The sequence below is a fragment of the Citrus sinensis genome, chromosome 5 (genome assembly GCF_022201045.2).
Source record: "Citrus sinensis cultivar Valencia sweet orange chromosome 5, DVS_A1.0, whole genome shotgun sequence".
Taxonomy (NCBI): domain Eukaryota; kingdom Viridiplantae; phylum Streptophyta; class Magnoliopsida; order Sapindales; family Rutaceae; genus Citrus; species Citrus sinensis.
In genome coordinates this window covers 37,673,550-37,695,475 of record NC_068560.1, presented here as the reverse complement: position 1 = coordinate 37,695,475, position 21,926 = coordinate 37,673,550, and the positions used below count along the sequence as shown (strand labels likewise).

The following is a 21,926-nucleotide window of genomic DNA, read 5'->3' as shown; positions in this document are numbered from 1 at the left end:
TAATATTAAAGTGTTTGGTAAACAGTAGCTGCTGTAACTTGAAAAGTATATTGATATGATTTTTTACTTGTATGATGGAAATTTATTATATCTTTAATAATTTTGTCAAAACTATGATTTAAAATTTATATTTACTACATATTATTAATTTTTATTTCATAGTTGTAAATTTTTTTTTCACAACAGCTGTAATTTAAAAATTACAATATATCAATCACAAGCAAAACCTATATTTTTTAACAAAAAAATTTAGATAAAAGGCGACAAAAATATTTAAAAACTCTATTGTATTTGCTCAGTTAGCTACAACAAAATAACCGCAGCAAAAAATAAATTATTTTATGGTCATCTTGTCCCCATTGTATCCATTTATCATTTTCCAACAAGTTACTACTCAGAGGAGTCTTAACACTACTTTTGTCACGTTACTTCTGCATTTTAGCATTTTAGCATTTATTGCATTGTTTGGACATAATACCAAATGAGAATAGACAAAAATTAAGAAAGTAAACGTAGTGGAAGGATCGTATGGGCCATTTGACCAAGGGTCCCCAAATGAACCGTTCAGATTAGTGCAAGAAGAGCAAAAGACAAGAAAGAGAGTGGACTTTCAGCTGAAAAACAGACGAATAGAATCAGAAAGGAAGTGTCTGTTAGGCAAAAAGACAAAGACAGGCTTTGCACTGGGCCCAGCTATTCTTCAAAGCCCATCCGGTGTTTCATAAGTTCACAAAAAGGACAGCATCCGCATTGATATATGGTGATCCCAAAAGCATCGACTATAATGTTTGATTTTTGGAAGGCCTGCTGCACAATGCACATACAAACAAAATTTAAACGGATTAAACGACAGCGTGTAACAAGTCTGTTACTGTATCTTGCATTTAAAATATACAAGGTAAACTTTGGCCTTGGCAGATTGTGTGAAATCTAAAGAGGAAAAGAAAAAAAAAAAAAAATTTATCACCACATTAACAAGTCCCTCTGGCTGATCTGACACGAGAGTGTGAACAGCCTGCGAGATTATCATGCTTGTGTCTTTTTAACCGCCAGATCACGCCGTCAAAAATCATCTCTGAAATGATAAATGAGTACCTACCATTACGCTGCCTATTTAACTCCGTTACATTTAACGTATGTTAAAATGGCTGTAAAACCAAACACCGTCGACGCACAGTCAAATCGGTATTAGCTAGTAGTACCTAGCCATGCCAAATTGCAGGGAGACATACGAATCTTTCAAGCAATCTCTCTTCTCTTTTTTACCTCCTTTTTTTTTAAATAAAAAATAAAAAATAAAAAATAAAATAAATTTCTTTGTTTGTTATCTCTCATTCTATCAATTTCAAGTTTTTAAATTGTTTATTCATTCAAGTTTTGATGCCTGAAGGCTACGATTCTCTTTACAAGGCGCACTGCAGAGGTCTACTTAATATAAGATTTGAAGCCAACTGTGACTGCACTGCATGCATTGAACTGACGCTACCAATTATTATCCTTCTTTGAAGAAGAAACACAAACAAAGATGAGAGCCACTGCTAGTTTCAATCCTCATCTCTACATTTCTTTGTTTCTTTTGCTGTTCTCACTCTCCTGTGCATACAGTGACATGGATGTTCTATTGAAGCTCAAATCTTCAATGATTGGACCAAAAGGTTCAGGACTCAAAAACTGGGAGCCATCCTCTTCACCCTCAGCTCATTGCTCCTTCTCTGGTGTCACGTGCGACCAGGACTCACGTGTGGTTTCCCTAAACGTGTCGTTTATGCCTCTCTTTGGGTCGATTCCACCGGAGATTGGGCTCTTGACCAAGCTCGTGAACCTCACTATCAGCAATGTTAATCTAACCGGGAGACTCCCTTCGGAAATGGCGTTGCTCACGTCTCTCAAGGTCTTCAACATCTCTGGCAATGTTTTTCAAGGTAATTTTGCTGGCCAGATTGTTCGTGGAATGACGGAGCTCCAAGTTCTCGATGCTTACAACAATAACTTCACCGGTCCACTTCCTGTTGAAATTGCAAGCCTCAAAAGTCTCAGGCATCTTTCTTTCGGCGGCAACTATTTCACCGGAAAGATACCACAGAGTTACTCTGAAATTCAGAGTTTAGAATACATAGGCTTAAATGGAATCGGTCTCAACGGTACAGTCCCGGCCTTTTTGTCTCGTTTAAAGAATCTGAGAGAAATGTACATTGGCTACTTCAACACGTATACCGGAGGAATTCCACCTGGGTTTGGAGCGTTGACTCAACTTCAAGTTCTTGATATGGCGAGTTGCAATATATCCGGTGAGATTCCTACGAGTTTAAGCCGATTAAAGCTCTTGCATTCATTGTTTCTGCAGATGAATAAACTCACAGGTCACATTCCCCCTCAACTCTCTGGTTTGATTAGTTTGAAATCACTTGATCTCTCGTTGAACTATCTCACCGGCGAGATACCAGAGAGTTTTGCAGCGTTGAAAAATCTCACTCTCCTGCAATTATTCAAGAACAATCTCCGCGGTCCGATTCCCTCGTTTTTAGGAGATTTTCCAAACCTTGAGGTGCTTCAAGTATGGGGAAACAACTTCACGTTTGAACTGCCTAAGAATCTTGGGCGAAACGGGAAGCTCTTGATACTCGACGTTACGTCTAATCACCTTACCGGTACAATTCCTCGTGATTTATGCAAAGGAGGGAAGCTGAAGTCGTTGATTCTGATGCAGAATTTCTTCATTGGTCCAATTCCTGAAGAGCTTGGCGAGTGCAAGTCCCTGACCAAAATTCGATTTTCGAAGAACTACCTCAATGGAACAATTCCTGCTGGTCTCTTTAATCTACCGTTGTTGAATATGATGGAGTTGGATGATAATTTGTTATCAGGCGAACTTCCGGAGAAGATGTCGGGTGCTTCACTCAATCAACTGAAAGTAGCCAACAATAACATCACGGGCAAAATCCCTGCTGCAATTGGAAATTTGCCTAGCCTTAATATCCTCTCCCTCCAAAATAACAGACTCGAAGGTGAAATTCCTGTGGAGAGCTTTAACCTCAAGATGATTACGAGTATCAATATCAGCGACAACAACATCAGTGGTGAAATTCCTTATTCAATTTCTCAATGCCACTCTCTCACATCAGTTGATTTGAGTAGAAACAGTCTCTATGGGAAGATTCCACCGGGTATTTCTAAACTGTTAGATCTTAGCATTCTTAATTTATCAAGAAACGGAATCACTGGTTCAATACCAAACGAAATGCGGAACATGATGAGTCTCACAACTCTTGATCTCTCTTACAACAATCTTATTGGCAACATTCCTTCTGGCGGTCAGTTCCTCGCCTTCAATGAAACCTCATTCATTGGAAATCCTAACCTCTGTTTACTGCGCAACGGCACTTGCCAATCTTTGATAAACTCAGCTAAACACTCTGGGGATGGCTATGGGTCTTCGTTTGGTGCTTCAAAGATTGTCATTACTGTCATTGCTTTACTCACTTTCATGCTGTTGGTCATCCTCACGATTTACCAATTGAGAAAGAGGAGACTCCAGAAATCTAAAGCCTGGAAGCTAACCGCGTTCCAACGGTTAGATTTCAAAGCTGAGGATGTCCTTGAGAGCTTGAAAGATGAAAACATCATAGGGAAAGGTGGTGCTGGAATTGTCTACCGCGGCTCGATGCCTGACGGTGTTGACGTGGCAATCAAACGGCTGGTAGGTCGAGGCACTGGAGGAAACGATCACGGTTTCTTGGCTGAGATTCAGACTCTTGGTCGCATCAGGCACAGAAACATCGTCAGATTGTTGGGCTACGTGTCAAACAGAGACACAAACTTGTTGTTATACGAGTACATGCCTAATGGAAGCTTGGGAGAGATGTTGCATGGAGCAAAAGGAGGGCATTTGAAATGGGAAACGAGGTACAGAATTGCTTTGGAGGCTGCCAAGGGGCTGTGTTATTTACACCACGATTGCTCACCACTGATCATTCACAGGGATGTCAAGTCTAATAACATTCTGCTTGATTCTGATTTTGAGGCTCATGTTGCTGATTTTGGGCTCGCCAAGTTCTTGCAAGACGCCGGTGCCTCTGAATGCATGTCATCCGTTGCTGGCTCCTATGGCTACATCGCGCCTGGTTTGTATTTCTTCTATTTAGTATTCAATTCGATTTGCTCCAATCCAATTACTCTTTCCTCCATTTTCTTAGCCACCGGTGACTGTACCTTCGTGAAAGCACCATTGGGTGGTGGTACCCCTCGTCCATGCGCACGAATTCTTTTGTTAGTTCATTTGCTGTACAAATAAATTAAATATCTGCCTGTTAATTGCACTGCACATTTGTAAATGAGAGGGCAATTAGTTGTTATTAGTTACTGAGGCTTCCAATTACTTCAGTTGACTGGTCCGATATTGTTTAGCTGCGTACAATTGGTTAGAAATGTGCGCTGCATGGGGTCCACTGGGGTAGAGATTTAACTTATTCGTATAGCAAATAATCTAAAATTTCTGATCGTGATCATCTTATATATAATTTCAAATTGATTACTGGGTTTGACTATATGACCTAAGCATCTGTATTGTCATTTAATCTAAAATCGGTCCGTTTTCTATATGACAGAGTATGCATACACACTGAAAGTGGACGAGAAAAGCGACGTTTACAGTTTTGGTGTGGTGCTGCTAGAGCTAATCGCTGGGAAAAAGCCAGTGGGAGAGTTTGGAGATGGCGTGGACATAGTAAGGTGGGTGAGGAAAACCACATCTGAAGTCTCCCAGCCGTCTGATGCAGCTTCAGTTCTGGCAGTTGTGGACCCCAGGCTTAGTGGGTACCCACTCACAGGGGTTATTCACTTGTTCAAAGTTGCTATGATGTGCGTTGAGGATGAAAGCTCAGCTAGACCTACCATGAGGGAAGTTGTTCACATGCTCGCTAACCCTCCACAGTCTGCCCCAAGCCTCATCACTCTTTAACAATGTTTTGGAGTACATATAACCAAAACAAATTGTAATAATTTTGTGACAAGAATCTGTGGGTGTTTGCTGCTTAAATTTTCTTTACCTACCGTAAAATGCTGACTTTATGTCTGTCTGTGTATTTTGTTATTTTTGTTCGTAAAAGGTAATCTGTGTCTGTGAAACTGTGAAAACTAATCCATAACTTGTATATTGCTAAATCTTCTGGTTCTCACTGTTTTTCATTTCATTTATCTTTGGTGAATTTCTAAGGTTTATGCACCTCTCCTTGATCAATTAATTGGATAGAGGTTGGTTCAAATTTAAAAAGATGTTCGATTACATCAATTCATCTCTTAGTAGCTAGTAATTTCTTGATTAATGAGACGGCACATAAAAATATGCTGGAATTGAAGGGATGACAACTTTTCATGGGTTTAGAACTTCACAATGCTCTACTTAAAATTGAGTGAAATTTGACTACTTTTTAAAGTATGGACTGTGAAATGAAGTTTGATTTTTTATTCTTAACTCGTCCTAATTCTCATTATATATAAATATTTTTTAATTTTTATTCAATAATTTTTGTTTTATCAATTACAATGTTGGTTAATAATTTTTTTTTATCTAATGTAAATAAGTTATAACTAAAAGAAAATCTTGCATTATAAGTCTTATTCAACTTTAAAGCATTATTATATTTCTTTTCTTTTTTAAAATGCTGCTCTCTTCAAATATTTTTACATTTTTATATCATTTTAAGATATTTTCAACCATTTAGAGATTTTTTTAAAATAATTTAAATATTTTATAATATAATAATAATTTTATTAAATCTCTTATTTTTAATTTACTGAAATTATTTATTTATACTTATTATAAAACAAATAAATAGAGAATAAGTTGTGAAGAGGAAAAAATCATTCCGATGATTTTTTCATTCCCATCCCACTAAATTTATTGAGGGATAAAATAAGAAATGGAGACAATTTTTTTTTTTTTAATAATGGAGAATGGGGTAGACCTCTCCACCTCCACCCCAATCTCATTGTCATCCCTATGTAATCATAGCAAAGCAATATTACTACCAAAGAGTGAAGAGTAAATGACATGAGGCTCCTAGATCCCTAGTCCCATTCCCATCTCCTAGAGGACCAAAACATAAATTGTTGTTAGTTTATTGTTTTACCCCATGATATTAAATTATTGGGATATTATGGACCGATTAATTTGACAATTATAATGTATCAGACAATTAAAGAAGTATTGTAATATATTATTTTATTACTGTATCTCTATAAAAATTATTATTTTATGTTATTTTTATTAAAATCATTATTTGACCAATTAATTGACTAATAAAGTTCCAATCTTACCCTTAAAAAAACTACATAAATAAGAGTTATCAAATATTATTTTCATATTTGATATTTGATAATAATATTATTTTCATAAGCTTATAGGGATTATTTTTAGCTACTTTATATTTTGAATTATACTAGTATAATATTTTGTGTGTTATTATTATTTTTTTTTTTTACAAAAAAAAATCATATAAAGAGTAGAGTTGGTATTTTATTAGTGAATTAATTGATCAACTAATGGTACTAATGAAAATGTAATAAAATGGTAGGTTTTGTAAAAATATAATAGTAACTGATAAACCACCATATTTCTTATAGTCATTTGATATATTATAATTTTTAAACTGGTCAAATGATAATAACCCTAAATTATTTTATCAATTGTGAACTATTTTAGATGTTAGTTTGTTATATTTGAAATTTATCAAGTTAGCAGCTCTACTTTATTTTCTTCATGGACGTTTGATTCCCTTAAACCTACTGCAGAAGTTACCTCTTGTATTTAAGAATGCATAGGACTTGAAATCATGGTCTGTTAGAACGACACATTTGAAGGATCTCTCTTGTGGTTTCTATACCAACTGCAGGGTCAGGATGAAGGCGTAGGTGGAGAAGAAGAACCCGCAACACCAAAGAAAATATTTCAGCTCTTGATTCAGGTTAATGTTTAATAATAAATTTTATAGTTTCTAATAAGAAGAGGTTTCTCAAACTAGATGTCCTTAGGTTGATGCTATCATCTAAGCAGTTATGTCGACATTTTCATTCGTTGCCATACCACCGTTTTTCTAAAAGACGTAAATCTTGTGTCATTTGGACTTTACCATTGCAACCGAGCTCTAGTTTGGAATTCCTTTTCCAGTCCCCTATATGTGATTATTTCCAACTCTGGATTGTTCTTGTGGCAACGCTGATGACAAAAGTAAGCTTGTTTTCTTATTCAAAGAATGTAACTCTTATCCGATATTTTTTTTCATCAGCTGCAGATTAATCTCGTCTGAAGCATTAGTTTCTTTAATAATGGATCTTTTAGTTACTAAAAATTTTCAGTGTGTAATTTATTTTAAAAGTATACACTAAACTATAGGAGTTACTCTATCCGAGCAATTGGATTTGGGCCGCAACCTGACCCAGACTGGCCATTCACTACCAAATCTAAGCTGAACTTGACCCGGACTCGGAACCGAGTCCAAAATCTTTTAGAATCAGGATCAGAACTCCAGACGTTACCGTAAACCCAACAAGCAAAACCCTAACGGGTTCGACTGTGAACAAACAATAGCACTGAACCGGTCCTTGCCTCGCAATCTCTCTACGGTTGAAGATTCCGATCCGGTAAAGACAGTCTGTAACCCTAACTTTGAAATTAGAAAATGTTAATTTTTAATTCTGTTTATGAAGTCCAATTGAAGTTCAAAGGTACCATTTTGGTTGCATGAAGTAGTTTGTTCTTACAAAAGGTGAAAGTATACTTACTCATATTTAAGCGGATGAAAATTCATTTCTGTTATTTAATTTTTGAGATGTTATATGTAGCTAGTTGCATGAGAAAGTTTGGCTTTATGTAGTTGTTTTACTTTTCGAGTTGAAGTATAACACGTCACGTTTCATTGCAAACGATTTTCAAAAAAATTTTGCAGATTGAATTATTTCATGTGGTTTAACTTTGTGAACTTACATGTTTTACTACCGTTTGCTGATTTATTTGGGAATAAATCTAGCTTTTGGGTGCCAAAGATTTGTCTAAAGGTCGAATTTTTGTATTATTGATCTTCCCTAACCAATTTGATGGTGTCTATTGGTAAAAGAATTTGAGTATTGTGGAGTGGAGGAGGTTGGTTAAACTTCAACTGTTTGAAATATAGACTGCTGCCTTTTAGTTTAAAATGATTTGGATGGTTTCTATATAGCATGAAAGAGGAACTGGCCAACTTTGTAGTGCTTTGAATCTCAGCTAAATATTAGTAATTCATTGAGTAAATAATATATATGCTGTAGAAGGGGTGCGCATTAATAAATATCAAATGCATTAGTTCCTAGATTTAAAGAAGTCACAAATATTTGCTTCTGTAATTGAATTCAATATCCATGAACTTACCTGTGGCGTCCAAGTTTCCTCATTAACCACTATTGACATCAATGATTGTTTTGAGTTTGGAGTCAATAAATTCGCTCTTCTTTTGGCGAAAGTGCAGAAAGTTACTGTTGAGGATATCCAGTTGATTTTATTATTGGCAAAATTCAGTCATACTATTTTTTTCTTTAAGCAGAAATGTGTGACGTTGAATATGAAGTAAGCACCTAGAGAATATTTCTTGACTTTAACATTGCTTGTGGTGCTGTCACCCTGTCCTTTATTGTCTTAACCTTAGGAGTATTTTGACGTTCATCTCACTGTGGTTCTGAATATTTTGTCACGAGTAACAGTACTCTGTATTTACATGTGCAGTCTGAAGCATAAAATAATGGGTCGGAAAGCTGGTACTCTGTACATAAATCCTAAGAAATTTGGTAATATCGCAAAACCTTGCATGAAGGAAATGATAACATTTCTCAACTGCATGTCTCTTAACCAGATGAATAGTGAGAAGTGTGTTAGACAAAAGGAACTTTTGAGTGCCTGTATGGATGCACAGGTGATTTAGCTTTGGTTTTGCCTTATTTCAACATATTGATTAGTATCCTCTTGCAATATTTCAATATAGCAGTTAATTAGTTTTTGATACCTTTCTTGCAGACTAACAAAAAGAGAAAACCTTGGGGAAGCATTAATTACCACCTGCAGAGGCTTAACAGGGGAAGGAAGTAGTTTGGATTCAGGAAAGAGCATGTCCTAAACTTGTGCATTGTTTCTCAAGTTCATCACTTGAATTGGTTAGCAGTGACAAAGCCTGTTATTTGATTTATATTTGCTGCTAGCAGGAAATTTTTGGACATTATTTTAAGAGTTTTAAGAATTAATGCAGTTTAAATTAATACATCTACTTGAGGAGTTTCCCAATAATATTGGATCAGAGTTTTGTCCTTTGATACAACCGAGCAGTTTCTCTTTTATGTGTATGTGAGTGATGGTAGGGGTGCATTTTTACTTGAGTATTTGGAAAGAGAAGCTTGAACCCTGTTCTGGCCTGTGGGTGCAATGTCCAGAAATTTTGCTAGCTTCTCAATTCCCTTGCATTAAGTTGCTGCATAGGTGTATGTACCGGTTTGATCTTCACTGCGAGATTGTATAGACATTCTTATAGACAAAATGCATTTATAAAATAGTATTTATACAAGCCTCCTACACCCACTTGAAGGCAACATCGATTTTGCTTGGTCATCATTGTTATTGTTATTATCATTAGTATTAGGGATCAGCTAAGTTAGGGCCACTCCAATTTGGAGACTACTAATGTGAGCCGTTGGATCTCTACTTTTATTTCAACGGTTAAGATTCTTAGACAAATATCGGGTGACTGGGTAAGCTAGTAGAAATTGTGGCGCACAAACAGCGTCAGTTTAATCTGTCTTCACTACAAAATGATTGTAGGCAACAATATTGCAAAGTAGATCAATCGATGATTAAGTAGACAAAGGTCTGGTTGGTATTAAGGCGTTTTAAAGTTATTATGGAAAAAAAGATGTAAGTATAAAATATAAGTTAGTTGCATATAGTAAATATGATTTTTAAATAATAATTTTGACAAAAATAATAAAATTATTATCGGTTTTTTATCATACAAGTGGTGCGTTAAATCAACTAAGTTTTCAAGTTATAATAATTGGTGTTTACCAAATATTTTTTTACTATGCCCAATTTCAATCCCAAAACATTGCAAAGTTTAGATTGAAGTTTTTGGCATTGAATGGATCGGCCGATGAGCCTTCAATCTTATGCTGTTGATAATCAATGAAAACCATTGATTAACAATGCCACTAGATCTACTGATTATTAAGATGTGTTGATGCTTGTTGTTCAAGCTATTCATAATTTTATCGTGGCACTGATGAGGCTGAAAGGTGCCGGAATACACTGAGATGGGTAGTGTAACTAGTGTTGGTCAGGAGTTTGCTTCTGAGCATAGTGACTTTTGAGGTTATATTAAGAGCTCTTGGTATGATTTTGATACTTTCTTTCTTAGGGGATTGTTCTGAGTCATCATTTGTAGTGTTAAAGCTGTAATTTGGGCGTCTGAGCTCTTTGTTATTGTGCTGATTTGGGTTTCCAAATTATTGCATATGATCTAGACGTTTATGATGAACAGAGAAGCTTTTATTGTGCTAATATCAAATATATATTATCAAATATTTTTTTTTACTTTGTATTACTCCGTAAGAATGTTCAGCATTACCTGATTCTTGCGTTTGACAACACAAATGAGTTGATCATGAATAGAAATTGAGGACATGGTTAAATTTCTGGGTATCATTCCTTGACTCAGCTGTGAGCATCTCTGAGCTGAAGATGTATCTTCCAATTGATATGCTTACTGCTTAGATGTTTGAAGCTTGCCAGTTTAAATGCAGAAGCAACGTATGAATGGAGTGATGGTTTGAGGCTTGCATGTCACGGTCTTCAACGAATATTCATCACCATGTCACGCAGCCGACGTGCAGTTACACATCAACGCCGGTGTCCGCTGTTCATGCCCACTCCACTTTTCTGCAGTTCAAGCGTATGCCTCTCAGCTGCTATTCGGCTAAATTTATTTATTTATTTTGTGTATTCTTCTTGAAGTTAAAATTGGCCGAACAATAATTGAAAGATTGTTCCAAAAAAAAAAAAAAGAAGAAGAAAAATCATTCGTGGAGTTTCCACTGCTTGGCACGTAGCTGAGAACAAGTTATTGGATCTTTGTTCTAAACATTTTTTAAAACTCGAAAGAGACACCGTTCTATTTGTGCTTGTATTGCAGGAAAGGTACAATTTACATGGGTGTTTGTACACCCCACATCATTCATTATTGGGAAAATTGTCATATTTACTTTATTTTTCATTAGTAACATATAATAAATGTAAATTTTAAATAATAATTTTGATAAAATTATTAAAAATATAATATATTTTTTATTATACAAGTGAAAAATCATATCAACATAACTTCTAACTTACAACAGCTAGTGTTTACCAAATATTTTAGTGCATAACTAAATAACCAACCTCAATTTCAAATATACCCTTAATACATTAACCCTGAGTCTGGCTTTTAAAAAGTCAAATTATGAAGGTAAAGAACACAGCAGGAACATGGAATGAAGGAGCGGGAATCATGGCTTTTAGGCCGAGAGTTGAATTCGGTGATGGTAGAAGACTTGAAGAGCAAACAAAAGTTCTTCATCCCATGACGTTTCACATTGAATTGTAACAAGGGACCAACGTTTAAACAAATGAACAAAAACCCCTCCTAACGTTTTGAAAAAGACATTTATATCATCATTCACTAACGGAAACAATTATTTTTAACAGAAATAGTAATTTTAACATATAATTACCGTTATATCATTCTAGCACATAAAAAAATAATTGTTAATTGTCTTATTTGTCCATATATTGTTAATCAAATTATAAATATACCCTTATTGCCCAATTCCTCTATTTAAATTTTTATTAAATCTCTCTTCAAGCCAAATAAATTTAATCCATTATCAATTTTTATGCCTATTGGATATGTTGTTTAATACAATTAAGATAGAGATTTTTGTAATTATTAGTGTAACCAGCCTTTTTTTTATTTTGTTGATTATACAAGTTTAAAATGATTGGCATGTAGAGAAATGTTATTCTTATGGCATTAATAACTAATTTTATTTATTTTTATTTTTGAGTAATTGATTAAATTTATTTGGCTTGAAGAGAGAATTTGATAAAAAAATTAAATAGAGAAATTGGGCAATTGGGCAATTAGGGTATATTTATAATTTTATTAACAATATATGGATAAATTGGACAATTTACAATTTTTTTTATGTGCTAGAAGGGTATAGCGGTAATTATATATTAAAATTATTATTTCCGTTTAAAAGTAATTGTTTCCATTAGTGAATGGGGGTGTAAATATTTTTTTTGAAATGTTAGGGAGGTTTTTATCTTTTTGTCTAAACGATTGAGGGTGTGTTTGTCATTTTCCCTTGTAACAAATATACGTTAACCAAGTTTTCTTTCTTTATATTTTGCAACGAAATTTTTGTTATCAATTGGTGACGGGTAGCTTTCCTACTGGTTTCAATTTTCCTGAATCTCTAATATTGACCATTGGTTGTACAGCTCACTAATTATTATTATTATTATTATTAATGAGTTTTGCTTGGTTATTGCTTTTCCTTTCTTGGGGGAAAAAGAAAAATGAAAATCTCATTCGATATGTTGGTTGTTTAAAATGTCTCGGTTGTTTCCTAAATATTATTTAGGTAGACGGTGTTTAATCCCGCTTAGGGCCCGTCAAATGTTGCATCATTGACAGATTATGTTGTTGAGAATATATTGTAACTAGTGGTGTGTTAAATTTGTTTTGAAATAGACATTTTTTTGTGTGCAACATCTAGTGATTTATTAGATTGTTATCTAATTCATTTCACCATATGAAACAATCTAGACGCGATTCACTCAAAATAAATTATTAATTTTATTGTGCAAGGAAAAAAAATAGCGTATTAAAGTTTGAACACCTAACTTTTGAGAATTTGTTTACTCAAGACCTCTTTGCTATTGTTTTTGGGAAGTTTAGAAGTGATTCTAAAAAGTTAATTTTAGTGTTTGGTAAACTTTTTTAAAAATTACTCTTAACAAAGTCGCTCCATTTTACAACAAATTTTGTAAAGTAAGGAAGAAATATCTTTTAAAAGGGTCAGACTACAGTGCAACTGTGGTACCGTGCCACAGTTGCACCAGTCGTTGGATCCACTCAAATGAGTGGGGTCCACTTAAATAAGTGGAAATCTAACGGTTGGGTGCAACTGTGGCACGGTACCACAGTTGCACCACAATTTTATCCCTTTTAAAAATATAATTTTTAAGAATCACGTTTATATTGAATGCAATTCTATACATATCTTCATATATATTAAAAAATAAAAAATTATCCTTATTAACGAGGAAATAAAATCATTTACTTAAAGAGGCTACTGTTATTACAAATTTTATTGAGATAACAAAATAAATATGTACACAATAAAAATATTTTATATACATATTTATAAGTGTTTAAATAAATTTTATTTAACATTATGTCTAATTCAATTATTTATATTCTTATTGCAATTTAACAATAAAATTTATTAAATAAATACAACTATTTTTAAATTTCAAAGCACCTTTAAAAATAATTTTACTAAATGTTTAATTAATTTTTTTTTCACAATTGACTATTTCTTTAACACAACTAACATTAATTATTTTAATAGATGCAACATTATCAAACACATCCTTAGGTATTTAAAAATGCACACTCTTTTACCGCTAATAGTTTTACTATTAACATGTGGTAAATAGAGCGAACAAGAACGATAAACAAATGAGTAATGATACAGCCACAAACTCTTGTACAAACTTATTTTGTACAAACTAACTTGGCATTAATTCATTGGTTGAATGAAAATATAAATTAATAAAAATAAATCATGTGGGTTAAGTGATATTTAATTCAACCAATTTTATCATGCCACATCAGTTTGTACAAGAATTTGTGGCTGTATCATTACTCTAAACAAATACTTCAATTACCACTAAAAACTTGATAAAACTGTTAAATTGAAGAATTGGGCCGATCAATTTTAGTGCTTGTTGACCCAAGCCCAATAGCTTAACCGGTTTCCCGGTTTCTTCACAGTAACATTCCTCGTTTAAGATTTCAAAATCTTCGTTTTCCGCCAATTGGAGGCAGAATCAGAGAGAGAATGGAGACGAATAGCCCGCCGTCGACATGTCCGAAAACGGTGGCAATCCGGCGAAACCCTCACCGTAAAGCTAGACCAACGCCGTCCAGAAGCGTCGCCATCCAAAACCCCACTCCAGCAACAATCTTACCCCAAATTTCATCGTTCCCCATCGATGAGATTCTCTCCATTCAAATTCCCCCAAACCCCTCCCAACACAAGTCTTCCTCCGCCACGTCATCACCATCAGAAACTCTCAAAGTGTTTCTTAGAATTAAACCTCTCATTTATCCCAAAACCGGCTATCAAAATTCTAGGTCGTCCAGAGCTAAGAACGTTTGGCCCCAAAATTCAGTCAAGAAGAACGCCGTTAAGGATAAAAATGTAAAAAGCAAGCATCAAGAAGACTGTATAACGGTCAATGATCACAACTCCGTTACATTATCCCCTCCCTTGGCGTTACAGGCGTCCAAACGGATCAAGTCCGAGGTTTATCAAGGCTTCTCTTATGTATTTTCCGCCGATTCATCACAGGTTTGAATTCGATAAATACCAGAGCAAGCTAGGGTTTCTGTTTCACCTTTTTTTTTGGTTGTTATTATTATTTTTAACTGTAGGGTGAAGTGTATGAGAAGATGGTAAACCCTTTAGTGGAGGATTTTTTGAAGGGTAAGAGTGGAATGCTGGCTGCACTGGGGCCAAGTGGCTCCGGCAAGACTCATACTATTTTTGGCTGTCCTCGGGAGCCTGGTATGGTCCCAATTGCACTTAAACGGATTTTCAAAGGAACAACTGAGATTCGTTCTTCTGAATCGACAAGGTAATTAGATGTTAAAACCTCTTGGGATGATACTGGAGATAGTGGGGGCGTGCAGTGTTGTGAAAAGGGCAAAAAAAAAAGGTAAAAAAAAAAGCCTACTTTGACTCTTTGAATGATGTAAATAGTGCTTCCGCAGGTCATTTTACTTGTCAATATTTGAAATATATTCTGAAAGAGGGAAAGGAGAGAAATTGTTGGATTTACTGCCAGACGGAGTTGATTTATGCATGCAGCAGTCAACTATTAAAGGTCTACAGGAGGTTGATAAAACTTTTGCTTTATGTTAGACTATGACAATACTCTTTCCTTCTTCTTTTATCTATTATTATTACTTTTTAAATATAGATTCATGATAGATATTGATATTGAATTTCTTCTGTTTGTTTGTGTCATGTAAACAGATTATCATTTCTGATGCAGCTCAGGCTGAATCCTTAATAGGCCGTGCAATGCTAAAACGTGCCACTGCCATGACAAATTCAAACAACCAATCTAGGTGCATGGAAAATAGATTAGCATTACTATTTTATGGTTATGAGGCTAAGTTCTTGGATTGATTTTAAGTGTTGGATGGTTTTCACAACTAGAATAATAGAAGAGTACACTTTCATAGAAATGTTCTCAGTTCCATTTCTGCACGAAGCAAGATGACTTATAGGTTTAGCTGGAAATCATATTCAAATACCTGGGGTGAATTAAAGTGGTTTTTTGATGCTTGAAAACAAAATTATGCAATTCAGATTTAACGCCTCAAAAAATTATTGTTGACTTACGACTTTACAGAATTGTCGGGATTAGTAATCACTGCCATATGTTTTCTTAGCTGCTTAAGTTGGTCTTCTTTTTTTTCGCATTATCTGTTTGTTATTTAAAGTCTCTGTTCTGTTTATCAGTATTACTGTCATACGTTTGCAGTCGGTCACAGTGCATCATCAACTTGCGTTGCACTGCCAATGAGCTCAGCAGAGGTGATGGTGTTCATGCAAATGATTCTGTCTTAACCATTATTGATCTTGCTGGAGCTGAAAGAGAAAAGAGAACCAGGAATCAGGTTATGCATCTCTGTCTATTTCTCTTACACCAGTATTGATTTGGTGATGTTACTTATCTTAACTTCTGGTTCTATCGCCTTGCAGGGAGCAAGATTACTTGAAAGTAATTTTATCAACAACACATCAATGGTTTTTGGTCTATGCCTAAGGGTATGTAAATTTATCATGGATCTCCCAGGCATCCTTGCTGTGCTCTTCATGATGATCATGTTTTCACTGAAATTCTGCCTGTTTTTGATAATTTTTTAATATGTGGACAGTGCACTTATGATTGAGAACCTGTAGACCCCGATCGTTTTTCTCTTTCTCTGTCTCATGCCTTTGCCCCATGAGTGTGACTTAATCTGTTCTTTGCTTCCAGTCATTGTTGGAGCACCAAAAAAATCCCAAGAAGCCATTGCAGAAGCACTTTCAGAACTCCTTGGTAAAGCTTCTCCAGTATATAAACTGATTTTCATTTTTCTCAATCCTCCTCATTCTAGTGGGTGGCATATTTGGCTTTTCTATTGCTATTCGATAATATCTACATCAACATATGGTACAAAGGGTGACTTTATCTCCAAACAGTTGACCAGGTACCTGCGAGATTACTTGGAAGGGAAAAAGAGAATGACACTGGTATGCAGCTTCCAATTCCAATATTAGGTTGCTCAGTCAAGTTCCATTTTAGATATATTGTTATGTTTTCATAGCTTTTTAGTTACTAAGTAATCTTAAATTAGAGTTTTAACTGCATCATTTAATTGGAAAAGAACATGTCTGGTATCTTTCCTTTTATGTCTGCAGATTTTAACTGTAAAATCAGGAGAAGAAGACTATCTTGATACATCCTACTTGTTAAGACAAGCCTCACCATACATGAAAATTAAGTAAATTTTTCATCCTCTCCCTCAATTATTCCAAATTCAAGTTTCAGTTTTCTATGAATTTATGTTCGCATCTATCGTTTATTTAGGTTTGATAATGTTGAGGACTCATCGAATTTCCTCTGTAGCAAGAGGCAATTGCCCAGCTTGTCTGGTAAAGATCAACTTAAAAGAGTGAAATTGAGTGGTCTTGAAGCTTGTTCGGTATTTTTTTTTCACCTTTCAAACTGCAAATTTATTTTATATTCTTTTATTGCCTGCGTCGGTAGCTTTAAACTTTCTCACTTCAGATCTAACTGAATGGATTTTGCAAAATGGTTAATCTCTCTTTTGTCTCTACAAAAAGAGATGTCCCTTTGGTGATGCTTTTTCCTTTTTAAATTTTTTGGTAGTTCAAGCCTTCAGCATGATTTCAAGATTTGATCCAGTTCTGAGTCATACTATTAGATTTTCATTTTGAAAACTGCAGTTTTTTTGTTTGTTTATTTGTTTTTAGATTCAAGAAGGAAAAAGTGTTCATGAGAAATGCCAACTTTCTGAAGAAGGTTGTGTAAGAGGTATAATTAATTGATATGATTCTAATATTTTGTTTTATTCATATTGATTTGTAATTCTCCTCTAAGGAGTTTACAAAATTGGATATTCACAAATATGTCTTTATGGATTTAAGTTGACTCCGCAAAGGAGAGAAATGATCAGATTATGCAAAAGTTTGCCAAAGCCATGTGGAATGTTTTGAAGGAGTACAATCACAAGCTCAAGGTAATGTGATGCATGGCCCTTTGTGCTTAAACTTGCCGAGAAAGGAATTTTTTTTTTTTTATTACTTGTCGATAATCATCTATGATGTTTCAATATGCATATTTATGCAAATTTGATGTGAACTAATAAAACTTGACAACTCTGTAATAATCAGGTGGCAGAAATTAAAATTAAGAGCCTTGCAGAACAGCTGAGGGATGAAAAAAGTAGAAATCTTGAGATGGAAAAACAGCTCAACGATTTAAAGTCCTGCTGTATTGGCTCTCAGGAAAGTTCAGCGGACGCTATTCCTTCTAAAGGGACTACTAACTTTGGATCAGGGATAAAATTAGAAGCACATAAAAGTAGTGAAATTGTTGAGGTATGCTAAAAGAAATTAATTTTGTAGACATACATGCATAGAGAGTCAATATGATAAGATTTAGTTGTGCTTTATACATTCTTTCTCCTGCTTATTTGTTTATTTATTTTTCATTATTTAAGCACAATATTAATATGACACACCTCCACTGCTGTTTTCAAGAACTCTTTACAGAAGCTTTCCTTGTGTAGATGAATGTGGGCGTTGATCACTTAAACTGCGAGACATTTGAATGCAGCAGCACTCCCAAGACTTGCAATTCAACTCCAAGAAAGGACCTATATGTGCTTTCTCAGGTACATTATTTTATTTCAATTTTTTCTTATTTTAGTATTAAAAAGAACCTTGGGCATTATTTTATTTCAATTTTTTCTTATTTTAGTATTAAAAAGAACCTTGGTCTATATTTTCAATTTTGGATGTAGTTTATTATGATTGCATTGCAGTTATGTCGCAAATGAAGCTTTTTCTATCTTAATGTTCAGATTGATGTGGATATTCATTCCTTCAACTGTGAGGCATCTGAATGCAATACAACTCCCAAGATTTACAATTCCATTCCAAGAAAGGACCAAGACGTGCCTTCTCAGGTAAACTGACAACGAAAGGTTCTTTTATTTTCCTTTCCTGCATTCATATTTTAATGTCTTGGTCCAGTGTTATTTTTCCATTTTGGTTGTAATTTATTATGATAATATTGTAGTTATTTCATGGGAATTTATCAATAAAAATCTTTTTCTTTTGTAATATTCAGATCAATGTGGATGCTCATTCCTTAAACTCTGAGGCATTTGAATGCAAAATTACTCCCAAGATTTGCAATTTCACTCCAAGAAAGGACCAAGATGTCCTCTCTCAGGTAAACTGAGAATGACGGGCTCTTTATCTTTCTTTCTTGCATTCTTTTTGATGCCTTGGTCTTTTATTATTTTCCATATTTTCCCTAATTTATTATGATGATGTTGCAGTTATGCAATGGGAATTTATCAATGACGAAGATTTTTCTTTTTAATGTTCAGATCAATGTTGATGAACATTCCTTAAACTGCAAGGCATCTGAATGCACTAGCACTCCCAAGACATACCATTTCACTCCAGGCAAGGACCAAGATGTGCTTTCTCAGGTATAATGACAATGGGTTTCGTTTTTCTTTCCTTCTTTCATTTCAAATTTTTTTTGCTTTGAAAGAAGGCCTTTGATTGTTTTAATTTATTGTGACAACATTCCAGTTATACCATTGGAAATGATTAATAATGATGCCTCTTCTTTTCTTATGTTCAGATCAATGTGGATGTTCATTCTCCCAGTCTCATGACATCTGCACGCAATACATTCTGTAAACAAAGGGACTCTCCTTCAAGAAAGCAAGATGTATATTCTCAGGTACCTTGTGATTGCCTACTACCAAGAACTTTATATTGAAATTATCAATTTTTTACAGGCCTGTGTTATATTTTGAATCACCGTTGAATCATTATATAAGTGTGCTATATCTTCTTACTCCCATTTTTTAACTTTTTTTTTTATAAATAATTTCTGTTGTTTAGTCCATATCACTATTATATCGAGGCAACTCCCTGACCATTTTCCTGTAAGCTGAATGTTCATATTCTATGTGTGAGAGAATTCAATGCCAAAACAAGGCAGCATCATGTTATCTTATTACGATTGAGACCCTAAAAGAATTGCCTTTTATGAAATGAAGGGTTTCTTTTCCTGAATGTCAGGTGACATGTTCTGACCCGGAAGTTGTGATTCCTTCGTGCCCTTCTGTTGAAAAGTCTAATGATCAGAATTTTCAGGTATAGCTACGCAATTTTGAATCAGGATGAGGCGAGTTTATCCAATGTTTGTTGAGGTTTCATATATGTGGTTTTCAGATCAGATCAGAATACAATACAGCTGCAGTATGTTGCATAAATGCGACATCTAAAATCATTTCCTAAAGCATGGCTGCTTGTATGAATTGACGGTCAACTGAACGCGTCTCATAAAATATCCTCTCTTATTATTATTATTTTTTATTCCCTTTTAGTTTAGTACAAAAAAGATAGTGTTGAATGGTTGAAGTAGGCGGATTACTGGCTTATGATGTTCTTTGGAGAGAACATGTTTCAAATGAAGTTGACTCTGTTGAAAACATTGTTTCATGTGTATATTTACAGTACCATATGTTTGGTGTACCCATCTACAACATCTTGGAAACATTAAGGTGTCAAAAAGCTGATTATCAACAATATTGTTCTATTAGTGTCTTCTATCATGGAAACTTTCCAAAGAGGCTTTTTCAGTGGTCTGCTGTTCAGTCTAGACGCACAACAATAATGCATTTTGTTATTTGATTTGGTCATGTGTCATTATGTTTTTACTTATTTTCAATATGTAGTTTAACGAATTCAGACTTTCAGATTCTGTGGTCAGCTCTTCTCAATCATTTGTTATGGTTAGTACTAACACCAGATCATCAGCTGTGTTTTCTCAATCACAAAGTGGAGAGGAGGTTAAGTTCTCTTCAGTGTTCTGTCTTTTCATTAATAATCCAGCTCTTTTTCTCTCTTTTTTGCTTTCTTCTTTGCTTAACTTTCTAATTATTGTTTCATGACCCTTCTAGGAACCACTAAACTTATCGCTATCTTCAATGAAAGTTTCATCTACCAATGAATGTGATGCTGACCATGTGCCAAATAGTGAACTGAACATTGATACTTCCAAAAAACCCTTGAATGTGGAGAAACCAAAAAGGTCAGTTTGGTAACATTGAAATGACTGTGTTTTCTTCTACTACCCTCCCCCCCTCCCGGGTCTTTCTCTTTGATTGGATCTGTGACACTGAACAATGTATTCTTAAATAAGGCCATGAAACATTATCATTCCCTCCTTGAATTGTGTTTTTGTATTTTATGATTAGGAGACTTTTGCCTGCCTCATCTATATTACTAAGGGATATCACTGCTTTGGATGTTGAGGATGAGATTGAGAAACCGAAGGTAAGTGGATGGTATAAATAATTTCCTCTTGAGTTTGTTTCTTCAATGAATGTAGCATTTTTTAAAACAATTGAAGTTTTCTACAAAGGCTATGTGATATACATTAAAGTGCCAGCTAAGTTTGAGTTGTAAAACACATGGTTTTGGAATGTTGGAAGCAAAGCCAATATGAATGAACACATTTTTCAACTTGTGTTTTTCTCCAAGTTCCCTTGTTTACCTGCAAGAAATAAAGCTTGCACATACACACTCACACATATATATTTTTGTTACAAATGTTAATATTTGGTTTTGTGTTATTCTGTAATTCCTTTTCAGGGGAACAGAAATGGAGAGAAGTTGGCAGTAAATGAAGGAAAAAGAACTCAAGGTAGCATCTCTCTTTTGCAGTTGCTTAAGAACAATCTTAATCTTTAGATCTACACAGGTTTCATAGATGCAAGTAAACCTTTTTTTTTTTTTGGTATGGGTGGCGGGGTTTGGTTTCAAAATTGTGATTTGTTATTTTGTCAATGTATATACACACACCAAATTTAGGAACTTGAAAACTTGATGGTACATGTTCATGTGATGGGTGCTATGGGTAAAAAAATAAAAATAAAAACTGACCTCACAAAGTGCCAAAATGTTTCCGAGGCCCAAGCCGGCCCAAATTGGGAATTGTCGAATCAAGTGAAAAAGATCAACTTGGAGGAAATTGCACCATCTTAACGCAAGAGTGAAATCAGGGTGGTCCAGGTCCATTCACAAGGCGCCTGATAATTTGTTATTTCTTTGTGATGCTTCCATTTTTTTTAACACTTCAGCAGTTTTGCTTATAGGTTCAATGAGCTTTCCGTAAATAATAATCAGATGTTGAAATTCAAATCTCAATCTCCACTCATTAGCGTCTCAATCTAAAGAATTGATTTCTAGCTAGC

The 21,926-nt window shown here is 34.6% G+C and overlaps 3 protein-coding genes across 8 annotated transcripts; all 3 read left to right on the top strand.

The window, feature by feature from the left end:
• The first annotated feature begins 1,246 nt into the window (after positions 1 to 1,246).
• LOC102610563 (receptor protein kinase CLAVATA1) lies at positions 1,247 to 5,167 on the top strand. The gene is made up of 2 exons (XM_006473618.4): positions 1,247 to 4,121; positions 4,605 to 5,167. The coding sequence occupies exons 1-2, from the start codon at positions 1,526 to 1,528 to the stop codon at positions 4,955 to 4,957; spliced, it is 2,949 nt and encodes a 982-aa protein (XP_006473681.2). The 5' UTR covers positions 1,247 to 1,525; the 3' UTR covers positions 4,958 to 5,167.
• Positions 5,168 to 7,471: 2,304 nt separating this feature from the next.
• Positions 7,472 to 9,307, top strand: LOC102610259 (hypothetical protein). Of its 2 annotated transcripts, none has more exons than XM_006473617.4 (3): positions 7,472 to 7,638; positions 8,753 to 8,939; positions 9,041 to 9,307. In XM_006473617.4, exons 2-3 carry the CDS (start codon positions 8,769 to 8,771, stop codon positions 9,110 to 9,112), a joined length of 243 nt encoding a protein of 80 aa, XP_006473680.2. In that variant the 5' UTR covers positions 7,472 to 7,638; positions 8,753 to 8,768; the 3' UTR covers positions 9,113 to 9,307. The 2 variants fall into 2 exon arrangements, with proteins under 2 accessions (XP_006473680.2, XP_024951628.2); XM_025095860.2 differs by having other exon boundaries at positions 7,601 to 7,763.
• A 4,811-nt stretch (positions 9,308 to 14,118) lies between these two features.
• On the top strand, positions 14,119 to 21,614 carry LOC102627639 (kinesin-like protein KIN-6). Of its 5 annotated transcripts, XM_052442851.1 has the most exons (23): positions 14,121 to 14,691; positions 14,775 to 14,977; positions 15,114 to 15,237; positions 15,379 to 15,473; positions 15,893 to 16,028; positions 16,114 to 16,179; positions 16,391 to 16,453; positions 16,597 to 16,647; positions 16,816 to 16,898; positions 16,985 to 17,099; positions 17,392 to 17,452; positions 17,566 to 17,657; positions 17,812 to 18,018; positions 18,210 to 18,314; positions 18,504 to 18,608; positions 18,773 to 18,877; positions 19,038 to 19,142; positions 19,301 to 19,402; positions 19,747 to 19,821; positions 20,406 to 20,519; positions 20,631 to 20,761; positions 20,928 to 21,006; positions 21,325 to 21,614. In XM_052442851.1, exons 1-23 carry the CDS (start codon positions 14,179 to 14,181, stop codon positions 21,421 to 21,423), a joined length of 2,829 nt encoding a protein of 942 aa, XP_052298811.1. In that variant the 5' UTR covers positions 14,121 to 14,178; the 3' UTR covers positions 21,424 to 21,614. The 5 variants fall into 5 exon arrangements, 3 of the variants coding, with proteins under 3 accessions (XP_052298811.1, XP_052298812.1, XP_052298813.1); XR_008055410.1 differs by lacking the exon at positions 21,325 to 21,614 and having other exon boundaries at positions 14,120 to 14,691; positions 20,428 to 20,519; positions 20,928 to 20,945; XR_008055409.1 differs by lacking the exon at positions 21,325 to 21,614 and having other exon boundaries at positions 14,119 to 14,691; positions 20,428 to 20,761; positions 20,928 to 20,945.
• The last annotated feature ends 312 nt before the right edge of the window (positions 21,615 to 21,926 follow it).

What these genes read in the sequence shown, in the direction of transcription:
- LOC102610563 (XM_006473618.4), top strand. Translation starts at nt 1,526, where the DNA reads ATGAGAGCCACTGCTAGTTTCAATCCTCATCTCTACATTTCTTTGTTT. An exon ending in CTATGGCTACATCGCGCCTG is followed by an intron (nt 4,122 to 4,604) that starts GTTTGTATTTCT and finishes TCTATATGACAG; the next exon opens with AGTATGCATACACACTGAAA.
- LOC102610259 (XM_006473617.4), top strand. Translation starts at nt 8,769, where the DNA reads ATGGGTCGGAAAGCTGGTACTCTGTACATAAATCCTAAGAAATTTGGT. An exon ending in GTGCCTGTATGGATGCACAG is followed by an intron (nt 8,940 to 9,040) that starts GTGATTTAGCTT and finishes CCTTTCTTGCAG; the next exon opens with ACTAACAAAAAGAGAAAACC.
- LOC102627639 (XM_052442851.1), top strand. Translation starts at nt 14,179, where the DNA reads ATGGAGACGAATAGCCCGCCGTCGACATGTCCGAAAACGGTGGCAATC. An exon ending in GTGGTCTTGAAGCTTGTTCG is followed by an intron (nt 17,100 to 17,391) that starts GTATTTTTTTTT and finishes ATTTGTTTTTAG; the next exon opens with ATTCAAGAAGGAAAAAGTGT. An exon ending in ACCTATATGTGCTTTCTCAG is followed by an intron (nt 18,315 to 18,503) that starts GTACATTATTTT and finishes CTTAATGTTCAG; the next exon opens with ATTGATGTGGATATTCATTC.